Here is a 12127-nt window from a genome sequence, read left to right as displayed (position 1 = left end):
TTGGGATTGTGATAGTGGGGGAGGAGAAAACATTTAGGAACTAGAGGAAAGTTGTTTCATTGTTGTTACATTGCACCCTGACTGGTTCATCTCCTCCCCGAGACCCTTCTTTAAGGGGATGTCCAGTGGCCTACAAATGGGCTTTGGGTCTCCACTCCACGCTCCCACCCTCATTCACTATAAGATTTTTTGTTCTTTGATGCCTGATACCTGATCCCTTCGACACCTTGTGATCGCACAGGCTGGTGTGCTTCTTCCATGTGGGCTTTGTTGCTTCTAAGCTAGATGTTTGTTTACCTTTAAGCCTTTAAGACCCTAGACACAGTATCTTTTGATAGCCGGGCACCAACAGCTTTCTTCGCCACATTTGCTTATGTACCTGTTTGCTTATGCACTGATCATATCATGGAGGTGAGCACACAATATGATTTTTTGTTCTTTGATGTCTGATAACTGATCCCTTCAGCACCTCATGATCACACAGGCTGGTGTGCTTCTTCTAAGCTAGATGGCCGCTTGTTTACCTTCACTTTTTTTTATTAAATACTTTTATTGAGGACTCTTACATGTCTTATCACAATCCATATATTCATCCATTGTGTCAAGCATGTTTGTACATATGTTGCCATTATCATTTTCAAAGTATTTTCTTTCTACTTGAGCCCTTGTTATTAGCTCATTTTCCCCTTCCTTCTCCCGCCCTCCCTCCCTCATGAACCCTTGATAAGTTATAGATTGTTTTCATATCTTACATCATCCTGTCACCCTTCACTCACTTTTCTGTTGCTCATCTTCCTGGGAGGGGTTTATATGTCTATCCTTATGATTGACCCCTTTCTCCCCCTACCTTCCCTTATCCTCCTGGTATCTCTAATCTAATTGTTGGCCCTGTGAGGTTAATCTATCTTGGATTGCTTATGTTGTGGGCTCTTCTCTGTAGCAGTGTGCATGTTCTGGTCTTATCTGATTTGTAAGGTAGAACTGAGGTCATGATAGTAGGGGGAAGGAAGCATTAAGAAATTACAGGAAAGTTGTATGCGTCATCGGTGCTATACTGCAGCCTGACTGGCTCATTTCTTCTTTGTGAGCCTTCTGTAAGGGGATGTCCAACTGTCTACAGATGGACGTTGGGTATCCACTCTTCATTCCCCCCCCCCACCTGGCTCTACAACTTCTTAACCACGATCTTGCACTTGTGACTTAGCCTCTCTATGGCTTAGTCTCCTCATCTATAAAGGGAGAATAATGATGGTCTCAAGCTCATAGAACCATTGGAAGAATTAAACAATTTGATTAAAGAGATTAGAATGTTGTGTGTTGTCAAACGAAATACAACTCTGAGTGACCCCTTAGGAGAGAGTAGAAGCATCTCACAGGGTCTTTACAGAAGCAGACTGCCACATCTTTCTCCCCCAGGGCAACTTGTGGGTCTGCACCAACAGCCTCTTGCTTAGCAGCTAAGCCCTACTGATTATGCTAGGGGGCTCCAAAAGAGGTCAGAAGAACAAAAAACCCACTGCCATTGATTCTGACCCATAATGACCATTTCTATAGGGTTTGAGGCTATAAATCTATATGGGAGCAGATAGCCTCATCTTTCTCTGGAGAAGCATCTGATTGGTTGGAAGCACGAACCTTGTGGTTAACAGTCTAATAGCACCATCAGGACTCCTCACATATAATCTGTGTTCAACAAATAATAATTCAGGACTATAATCCTTTTGCTAAAACCCTTGGTGCTGACAAAAATGTTTACCATTGCTTAAACCAGTGGTTCTCAACCTTCCTGATGCCTCGACCCTTTATAGTTCCCTCATGTTGTAGTGACCCCAACCATAAAATTATTTTCATTGCTACTTCATAACTCTAATTTTGCTGGTTATAAACCATCATGTAAATATCTGATGCAGGATGTATTTTCATTGTTATACACTTAACATAATTAAAGCAGTGATGAATCACAAAATAATATGTAATTATATCTTGCAAAATACTTATTTCTAGTTACGAATGAATGACATTTTGTTTTGAAGCATGGTGTAGCATGGATAACAGTCTTTACACCGGGTACTCGTATGTGGGTGTATCTGCATGTGGGCGGACCCACCAGGAGACAGATAGAGGAGCCAAGTCTTGGTGCCTAAGACCATGGGGAAAAGGTGTTTTCTGATGGTCTTAGACAACCCCTGTGAAAGAGTCATTCAACCCCCAAAGGGGTCACAAGCTACAGGCTGAGAACCGCTGGCTTAAGCAGACTCTGATTGGGAGAATCCGCCTAGTATTGTCTGTAGGTGTACAATATTCTTCATAGGCCACATCAGACTAATGGATCTGGAGTGTACCTTAAACATACCTGCTGCAGATTAAAGCGACCGAAATATTCCTCTAACTTGAAGCTGAGACACCCGATTGTGAGAAGCTAGTTCAAGGTTGTGGATTTAGAAGTCTGTAGATTGTGGTTCAAATCTCTTGCTTTTGAGGTTGCCCAATAATTAGTCACTGTACATAATTAGCATATAATTAGCCTGTCGTATAGCTGCTATTTTCATCCTTTACTTTGTAAACGTAGCTTTTGTTGTTGTTGCTGTGACATCTTTTGTGTGTGTGTGATATCTTTGTTTTTTCCTTTGAAACTGCTAGCATGTGGGATAAAATGTAAATTGCTACCAAATGTAGCAATAATGCTTTTAATAAAAGTGATCCATGATATAAAAAAAAATCCCTCGGGGGTCAAAAGATGATTCAGAATGAATGAAAACCTTTCTGATTTTGAGAGGTCAGCTGGTGCACCTTCTCCCGAGCACGTGAGCCCCCAGGGTGTGCGACACAGCCCCCTGTGGCAGAGGCAGCCTGCTCACAAGGACTCGGTGTACTTGCTGCACTTCCTAGCCCCTCGTGCAGGTCACTGGGGGCCTGTGACGAGTTCTGACCAAGAGTCACAAAGAACACTGAGCTCTCCATGCTCTTCCTTGGTGGCCACATGGTCCAGATGGTAGGGCAGTGGTTCTCAACCTGAATACAGGTCCTTAGGTGGTGGTGACCCTTAACCATAAAAAATGATTTTCATTGCAACTTCATAACTAATTTTGTTATTAATCGTAATGTAAATATCCGATATGCAGGGTTTTCATCATTGCAAATTGAACATAATTAACCTCCCTGGCGGTAATCCCGAGTGTGGCTCGGGGTAAATGTTAACTGTCAGAAGCGGTAACCCTGAGCGAGATGGCCATGGAAAGAGAACACGAAAGGAAACCAGGCTCCATTGTCCTGATTGTGACGTCGGACTCTGTGAAGTCCATGTTTCAAAGTTTTTCACACCCAGGATTTTTATTGATTTCACCCTTGATGTTGCACCCTTTATGAAAAATTTTGTTTTTGGTTTGATTACATTATTGAAAAAATTATATTATTTTTATATTTATTAAATTATAATTTATGATTTTGTATATTAAAGTTTATCATACCTGAATGTCAACTAGAGATATTAAAATGAGTAATTTCTTAAGAATTACAGGCCTATAATATAAAACAACAAATTTTATACAAAACAATGTACCACTTTGGGTACAAAATTACTGACCTAATTAGACCGCCAGGGGTGTTAAAGCATAGTGACTAATCACAAAACAATATGTAATTATATATTGTGAAATATTTTTGTGTTGTTTGATGGTCTTAGACAACTTTTGTGAAACAGTTGTTTGCACCCCACAAAGGGGTCGCGACCCACAAGTTGAGAACCGCTGTGGTAGGGTAGGCGGCCAACAGTTCTTCCATCAGTCTGGGGCCCTAACTGACTGTGGAAAGGTACCAGCCTTCCCTCTCTCACGATGGACATGATGCACAACTTCCATTGTGCTAAAGTTGCTGGGATACTGGGGTGACACCACAGGTGCTAGGTATCCCAGCTCTCCTGGTCCTTAACTGACAAGTAGGACTAGTCCCAGTGAGTGGAAGAAAGAGACTAAAATTATCCTGTGTCAGTTCAAGCAGAGTTTTATTGCCAAATGTTTTTTGTTACAAATTTACGAAACAAAACAAGCTGCTTAATTTGCAGTATTTTTGTGGATTTTAGACTTACAGATAAGAACTGTGGATCCACAAAAACCACAGAATTGTTTCACTGTGACCCCAAAATCACTTTCTCTCTCTGTGTCGGCATCAGGCACCCTCCCAAACCAGTCACTCCAATGCTGGCACCACTGCTCAGCCATGCAGGTGCAGGCCTGCTCGCTGAGGTGTTCCTCCTCTCCCCTCAGAGCCCGTCCTACCCCCAAGCCTCCTACTCTCCCCGTGACCACCCTTGCTGGGCCCCCTTCCCCTCATTCCTGGATTCCTGCCTCACGTCTCCTGGAAGGAGCTCTGGTGGCGCAGAGGGTTGAACACAAGGTGGCTAGGTAAAAGATGGCAGTCCAGCAGCCAATCTGAGGGAGAAAGAGGAAACAGCTTGCTGTATAAAGGTCTTATAGCCTCAGAGATCCCTACCAGGCAGTTCTGGGTCCTCACAGGTTACAGGAGTTGGAATCTGGACTTGATCCCAGATGGAAACCTCTCGGCATCTCTCCCTTCCAATCCATTCACATCCCTTGTTAAAAAAGCAACCAGTTTTTCCTCCAGATAGTGTCTGGGGTCTTAAAGGCTTGAAGGTGAACAAGCGGCCATCTAGCTCAGAAGCAAATAAGCCCACATGGAAGAAGCACACCGGCCAGTGCGATCACGAGGTGCCCAAGGGACCAGGTATAAGGCATCATGCAAAAAAAAAAAAGATATAAGTGTGTGTATGTATGTGTATATATGTGTATATGTATATGTGTATATATATATATATATCATATTAAATGAAGGGGGAAGTGCAGAGTGGAGACCCAAGGCCCAAGTGTCGACCAATGGAGAGCCCCTCATAGAGGGGTTTAGGAGAGGAGATGGGTTAATTAGGGTGCGAGGTAGTACCGATGAAGAACACAGCTTTCCCCCAGATCCTGGATGCTTCCTCCCCCCAACTACCATGATCCGAATTCTACCTTGCAGGGCTGGATAGGACAGAGGCTGTACACTGGTGCATATGAGGGTTGGAGGTACAGGGAATCCAGGGTGGATGATACCTTCAGGACCAAGGGTGTGAGGGACGATGCTGGGAGAGTGGAGGGTGAGTGGGTTGGAAAGGGGGAACTGATTACAAGGATCCACATGTGACCTCTTCCCTGGGAGAGGGACAGCAGAGAAGGGGGGAAGGGAGACTCCGGATAGGGCAAGATATGACAAAATAACGATGTATAAATTACCAAGGGCATATGAGGGAGGGGGGAATGGGGAGGGAGGGGGGAAAAAAAAGAGGACCTGATGCAAGGGGCTTAAGTGGAGAGCAAATGCCTTGAGAATGATTGGGGCAGGGAATGTATGGATGTGCTGTATACAATTGATGTATGTATATGTATGGATTGTGGTAAGAGTTGTATGAGTCCCTAATAAAATGTAAAAGAAGAAAAGAGAAAAAAATGATTAGGGCAAAGACTGTACAGATGTGCTTTATACAATTGATGTATGTATATGTATGAACTGTGAAAAGAATTGTATGAGCCCCAATAAATTGTTAAAAAAAAAAAAAAAAGCAACCAGTGACCAATCTATGGCAGTGTTTCCTAAAGTGGGTGATGGCGCCCCCTGGGGGACCCTGGAACGATCCAGATGGTCTGTAATAACAGATACCTATGCTTTATCCTGGATTATGGGCTACAGTTTAGGTTTTTAATTGCCAGGGGGCACTGTATAATTCCTAAATTTTCTGAAAAGGGGCAGTAGGTCGAATAATCTTGAGAACATGTAGTCTAAATCCTAAGAGACCTCTGGTATGTGGGCTCATTCAGCTTACCTCAGTGCCTCACCCTGCTCCAACAGGAGCTCTCCTCTCCTGTAAGATCAGTGCCCACTTCATGCCTTCAGCTACGCCACAGGCCTTTCTACTCCTAGGCCTTTACTCATTCTGGTTCCCAAGCAGGCGTGCCCTCCTTTCCACCTCACAGACTTTTACAAGGTCCGGAGTCCGGGTCTGGATCTACCCAGAGTCACATCACAGAAGACCAATCTGCTCTGTAGAGATTACAGCCAAGACGCTACCATGGGTTACCATGGGTTACCCTGGGTTACCCTGGGTTAGAATCCACTCAATGGCACAAAATGCCAACAATGAACTTTTTTTTATACACCCTTCATGGCCCGGTTCACGCACCATTCCTGTAGAAGTAATCTGTGAAGCTTTTAGCCCAAGCTCACCCTCCCACTGAACTTAGCATCCCTGTATCTTTTGAGGCAAAGCCACATGCCACCTTCACTTTTTTCTCACATGTATTATTTCCTGGGGCACAAAGCATACGCATGACTCAAGTAGCTTGGACATAAGCACGTGCTGGACTGAATGAAGAGGGGTTACAGCGCATAAGTGAAGAATTCCCATACAGGAATTCAGGTCTAGGCAGGTTCAAGTCCCCGGGCCTCCACAGCCAATGTGGTGAAAGCAGTCCTGAGAGTCATGCCCCAGGAGAGACAGTTCAGGCCTCCAGGCTGATCGCAGGAGTGAAGGATGATCCTGAAGTTAGTCTAAGCTATGATCTTCTCAAAGTCCGAATTTGACAGCTATGCATGTAGCCAACCCGAGAGAACACTAAGTAATCCAGAAAAAGCAACTGTTTATTCGACAAAGGTTTGTGAACCACTCTGTCCTGGCAAAGGGCTCTTTAGCCATCAGCCCTCGGACCCTCTCCCTGATTCTGCATTGCTCCACTGCCCTGTATTTGCTGGAGAACATCCACACCTGGGTTAAATGTTTTACCAACATCTTATCTGTAAATATAGCTCAGGAAAAGCCCAAAGATCACTGAAAGATAGGATTATACAGTAACTTTCTTACAAAATGTAATGAATGCCAAGCTTCTATGTTGCTTTCAGTGTGTTCTATTTTCAAATTGGCCAATCCACAAGCCCCTTCGAAAGGGGCGGGGGGCGGGGGGAGCGGAAAGAGACAGAGCAGTGGTCTCAATCCCCTCCCTTGCTAGGGGGCAGCTCCTGGAAAGAGGACCCTTCTTCCAGAATGGACAGTCAGGCCCTGCTGGCCCCAGGACAGTAGCTTCTGCATTGAGAAGTACCCAACAGTGAACACATGGAGGATTAACCCGACTCTGGTGTTTGTTCAATGCCTCTACCTGCCATTTTGCTGAGATTCAAGAGAAATAAGTACTAGTGGAAACAGGGTCCAACAGGGTGCCAGGAAGGACAATCCTGTGCAGGCAGAAAAGCCACCACGCCCTCAATTCCATGCTCTGGTTCGAAGTTCTCAGCAGCTCAGACCCGCAATCCCAGAGCCCCAATGGACACAGCGTTCGCACCACGACTTTACGTGTGTTTGTACATCCACCTTACAATGTTCAAAGTACTGCATTATGGCACTCATCTGACGAGAACCTTAAAAGGCAGACTTGTTGGGTATGACTAGGCCTATCTTTTAGGTGGAACAACGAAGGTTATAGAAGGAACGTCGTATGACTTATGCGTGGTAGAAATGCTCTGGAGTCCCAAGATCTGGGTTTGCCTCCTGGCTGCTCTCAGCCCCTCTGTGAAAGGGCTCTGTAAACCCCAAGTGCCATCCACAGGCTGTGCTGCTGACGGAGCCCTGGTGCCACAGAAGGCTGCACCTATTGTCGGGTCCCATGTTGGTTCGGACTCCTAGTGAGCCTCTGTCCAACGGAGCCCAACTGGACTGCCCAATCCGGCTTTATCCCCACAAGGGCGATGCTTGAGCCCCTGTGTCAATCCAGCCCATTAAGGCCTTCCTTGCTTTTGCTGCCCCTCCACTTTACCACACACAACATCCTTCTGCAAGGACTGCTCTCTCCTAACATGACCAAGTCTCGACATCCTGGCCTTGAAGAAGTATTTTGGCTGCACTTCTTCCAAGACAGATTTGTTTGTTCTTTTGGCAGTTCACAGTACTTTCAGTATTCTTTACCAACATCATAGTTCAAATGCACTGATTTTTCTTCGGTCTTCCTTATTCAACTTTCACCTTCAAAGAAGGCACCTCAGTTCTCCCTCAAAGTGGCCTCTTTGTTTCTCAACACTTTCAGGGGTCTGTGAAGCAGATGGACTTAATGCAGGGTGTCATCTGATTTCTTGACTCTGCTTCCCTGAGCACTGATTGTGGATTCAGGCAAGATGAAATAATTGACAACTTCAACCTTTTCTCTGTTATGTCCCCTATTGGTCCAGTTGGGAAGATTTCGGTCTTCTTTACATTTGAGTCAGAATCCACACTGAAGGATGCAATCTTTGATCTTTAATAAAACACAAGTACACATCTTTCTGGTATTCCCTGCTTTCAGCCAAGATCCATCTGTTACCGGCAATGACATTCCTGTTCCACATCATTGGTAGAATTCAATTTTTTTATCACCTCACTTCCCTGGTTGGTGTGTAACTTTGAATCATAGTTGTTTGGAGTGGATTTTCCTTATACGTGGATAGATATAATCCTATCCCAGACAGTACTGTACTTCAAGATAGATCTTGAGATGTCCTTTTGGAGAAGGGATGGAACACCATTCCTCGTGATTATACCATTCACAGCATAGGAAATCATATCATTTTCTGATTAAAAAAGACCAATACCAATCCATTTCAGCTAGCACCTAAGATATCGATCTTAATGCATTTCATTGTTGATGGCATAATTTTCCTAGATTCAGAGTTGGTACAGGTTCTGATTATTTGTAGATTTTCTGCAGCTGTTTCTTCTCATTTGGAACCCTGCCCCATCAGCAAATGAAGACTTTGAAGGCTTCACTCCATTCGCGTCACTATGGTCAACTTCACCTGGAGAAGGCAGCTCTTCCTCGGTTGTATTTGAGTGTCTTCTGAGCTAAATGACTCCTCTCTGGCACTATCTCTGACACGCTCTGCCTCCATTCATTAGGCCCTCGAGTATCTGACAGTGTTTCAGTGCTCTGCATACGGTTGTCAGCAGCTAATTCCTCCAAAGGGGACAGCTGATTCGTTCCTTCTTCGTCTGCTCCTAGTCTGGAAGCTCCACTGAAACCGGTTCACTTTGGGCTGCCCTGCTGACGTTTGAAATACCAGTGATACAGCTTCCAGCACCACACAAGCCACCACAGCACAACAAACTGACAGACCAGTGGTAGGGGCTGCACACAGTGAACTGCTCACCACAGGTCAGTGGTTCCATGGGAGAAAGCAAGGCTTTCTGCTCCTGTGGAGATATACAGCCTCAGAAATGCACAGGGGCAGTTCAACTCTGTCCTACAGAATCACTGGGAGTTGGAATCAAATTGAAAGCTGTGAGAATTTTGTTTTTGATACTTGTTGTTGCCAATTCCGCAAATTGTTGCTGCAAGCACACTCTGCAAATTGTAAACCCTGAATGGATGCGGCGGGCCTCTCCATGACTTGTAGCCTGTGCTCTTCTTGCCTACAGGAAAACTGGCCAGCCCAGAGACCCAGCACCCACAGCTAAAGGAGCATTGTCCGTCATGGCCAGCAGAGCCAACCGCAGTTCACAGAAAGTCCAGGGCCTTTCAAGCCTTGAGGAATCGCCATCCAGCTCTTGCCACGGATGGAATGGACAGAAAGGCGAGCAAAGACCCTACATCCTACGATGGCTGGCGCCTCACTGTCCGTGGACTTCCAGAGCTGCTCAGAAGGCTTATCTGTTCTCCAAGGCAGTCTCCTTTTCAATTAGTTACCTAGCTCATTTACTCAGAGAAAAAAGGAAGTCTAAAGTCGTGCCAAATAGAAATTAAATTAGGTTTTCCCGTTTTTCCGGCCTCGGCCTCCAAACAATTCTGTCAATGAGCCTGCTGCTGGCTGTGTCAAGCCTAAGCCCTAGAAGGTTGTGCCGATCTCCACAATGCCTTGTAGCTGGCACTGCTGCTCTCACACCGAAGGCCTGCTTGCCTCTGCCACTACCATTTCACCCTTACCAAACAAGCCCCAGGGCTAGCCAAAGGACTTGGTGACTGTCAAAGGGCTCTGCAACTGGAATCTTTACCTCAACCAGTTGCCCAGCTTGGCCTTTCCTAGCCACTTAGCTTAGGTTTGCATCTGCTGTTTCTCCTATTCCTGAGCATGAGCCTTCTGGTGAAATCATGCAAAAGACGGTTCCATCCTACCCAGGCCCAAACTAACAAAACCAACAATAAATACATGTGAATTCACTCTGTAAATGATAAAGTCCTATCAAATGGATTATTAACAATATCTCTGAGCTCCCCGGCCAGGTTCTTTGGAATACACTAAGCTGCAAACACCCCCTCCGTGTGCACAGAGACTTGCTCTCTCTTTCTGCTTTCAGGATTTTGCTGAAAGACAACTTTCTTGGTCAGCAGTGGGGCCTCTACTCCACTGTGACTGCATATATGGGAAAACTACTGTGACATTTTCATAGCCCTTCGATGCCACGCTGGCAGAAAACGTGAGTTCCAGTTTCTAAAGAGCTATGCTTAGGTGCTCTGGGCTTCGATCAGAGCTCCCCAGATCCCACCGTCCCCCTGAAATTGAATCCTCAGATGGGATTCCTGCTGATAAGTTTATCATGATATCTAAACCCCTGTGCCTATGTGACAGGAATGGTTGGTTGCACCAATGAGGCTCCAAGCCTCACATACCTCATTTCTTGTCCCGTCAAAACCAACAGTCTCTGGTATTCAGAACATCAAGCTGTGCTGTTCCAAACAAAAGCCACTAGCCACATATGCCTACTTAAATTCTAAAAAAGTAAATAAAGTTTCAAAGTCAGTTGCTCGATAGCCCCATGTGACCAGTGGCTACCATACTGGATAGCACCTATCTAGAACATTTCCATCATCAGGAACATTTGCTGGGCGGCACTGAGAGACGAGGAGTAGCCCTGCTGTGAGAAACGGTGACTAGCGCACAGGACACAGGTCATGTGTAGCCAGCGGCTCCTATGTCCTCTCGAAAATGCCTTATCCCAGAAATGAAATCTACACTCTTCATATCATGAATATCATATCAGAAAGCACATTTCACCTTTAAGGGGTGGCTTGGTTCCTTACCAAAAATTTCTTTTTCTCACTGGCCCCTGCACATGAGCTTGTGGTTATTGTGGGGCTGTTCAGAAGGGCTGGGCTGCTGCTGTTGTGCTTTTTCTTTAAAAACAAAAAAACTGAGGTTAATTTATGTCCTCCAGGCAACAGGAAAACGTGTGAACGACATTCAAGTAAACGGTGGGTGCACAGAGCCAGTGTCTCTTTTTGGCTTATTTCCTAACCAGCACTTAATTCTTTCCCCAGCCTTCTCCCTTCATGACCCCTTGGCTTGAAGACACAGCAGCAGGCACAGCACACGACGGGGACTTCTCTTTTAATCAGTTTTAAGTTCGAAGCAGAAGGACTCTTAACAGACAATCTCCTTACAAGGAACGAACTGGGGACCACTCCATCCTTCCTTTCCCAGTCCCTCTGGGCTTTTGAACTCCAGAACGCGTCTCCTATTCGCCCACTATCTGATGTCCACACCAACAGTCCAGTGAGGCGAAGGATCAGCTGATTGGAGCGCGTTAGTGAGCACACGCCACATAGGAAGACAGGAAGGAAAGTGAGGTCATTTGCCTGGGGGAGGGGACTCACTTCTGCTAAGAACAGCTCCTTCCAAAAGTGGCTTTGAATGTTAGGTGAGAACCAAAGCGATTAGATAGAACAATGTACGAAAATAATACAAGAATGGGCCCTGGTCCCCTGTCCCCTTGACTCTGTAAGGTGGCCATAAAAATAAAAGCCGCTTGTGAAATGACTCCTTCCTCGTGTTCTAACATGAAACAAAAGGACTCAGGGCCCCTAGTATTCCTGAAGGCAGGAACACTCCGGGAGCTACACTTTGTAGGCCCCAAGGGAAAAAACCCAGGGCCTGGTGTGGTCCTCCAGGCACCAGGGTCTTCTGGCGGGTGGACATGGTGGAAGGAGGAGCGGAGAAGACTGCTGAGGACACAGCCCACAAGGGAGAACGTCATGAAAACATTTCCATCAACCCCCAGGTGCTGCTCTGGAAACCCAGGGGGAAGCAAGGCGCCCCTGCCCTCATGCCTCTCTGCAGGCCGAAA

At 45.7% G+C, this 12127-nt stretch overlaps 1 protein-coding gene across 2 annotated transcripts in view; it reads right to left on the bottom strand.

Annotated features, from left to right (window-relative positions):
* MAP3K3 (mitogen-activated protein kinase kinase kinase 3) overlaps positions 1-12127 on the bottom strand; it is a 65412-nt gene that overhangs the window by 44124 nt on the left and 9161 nt on the right. Inside the window, exon 3 of one of the 2 annotated variants that reach the window (XM_075562050.1) lies at positions 11085-11177. The exons of the other annotated variant lie outside the window; for it this stretch is intronic. Coding sequence (XP_075418165.1) covers positions 11085-11177 — 93 coding nt within the window. The remainder of the gene's footprint in view (positions 1-11084; positions 11178-12127) is intronic. 2 annotated transcript variants of the gene reach the window in all.

The sequence above is a fragment of the Tenrec ecaudatus genome, chromosome 10 (genome assembly GCF_050624435.1).
Source record: "Tenrec ecaudatus isolate mTenEca1 chromosome 10, mTenEca1.hap1, whole genome shotgun sequence".
In the NCBI taxonomy this organism is placed as follows: Eukaryota; Metazoa; Chordata; class Mammalia; order Afrosoricida; family Tenrecidae; genus Tenrec; species Tenrec ecaudatus.
Note: the sequence above shows the minus strand (reverse complement) of the source record. Positions and strands in the feature narration are given on the sequence as shown.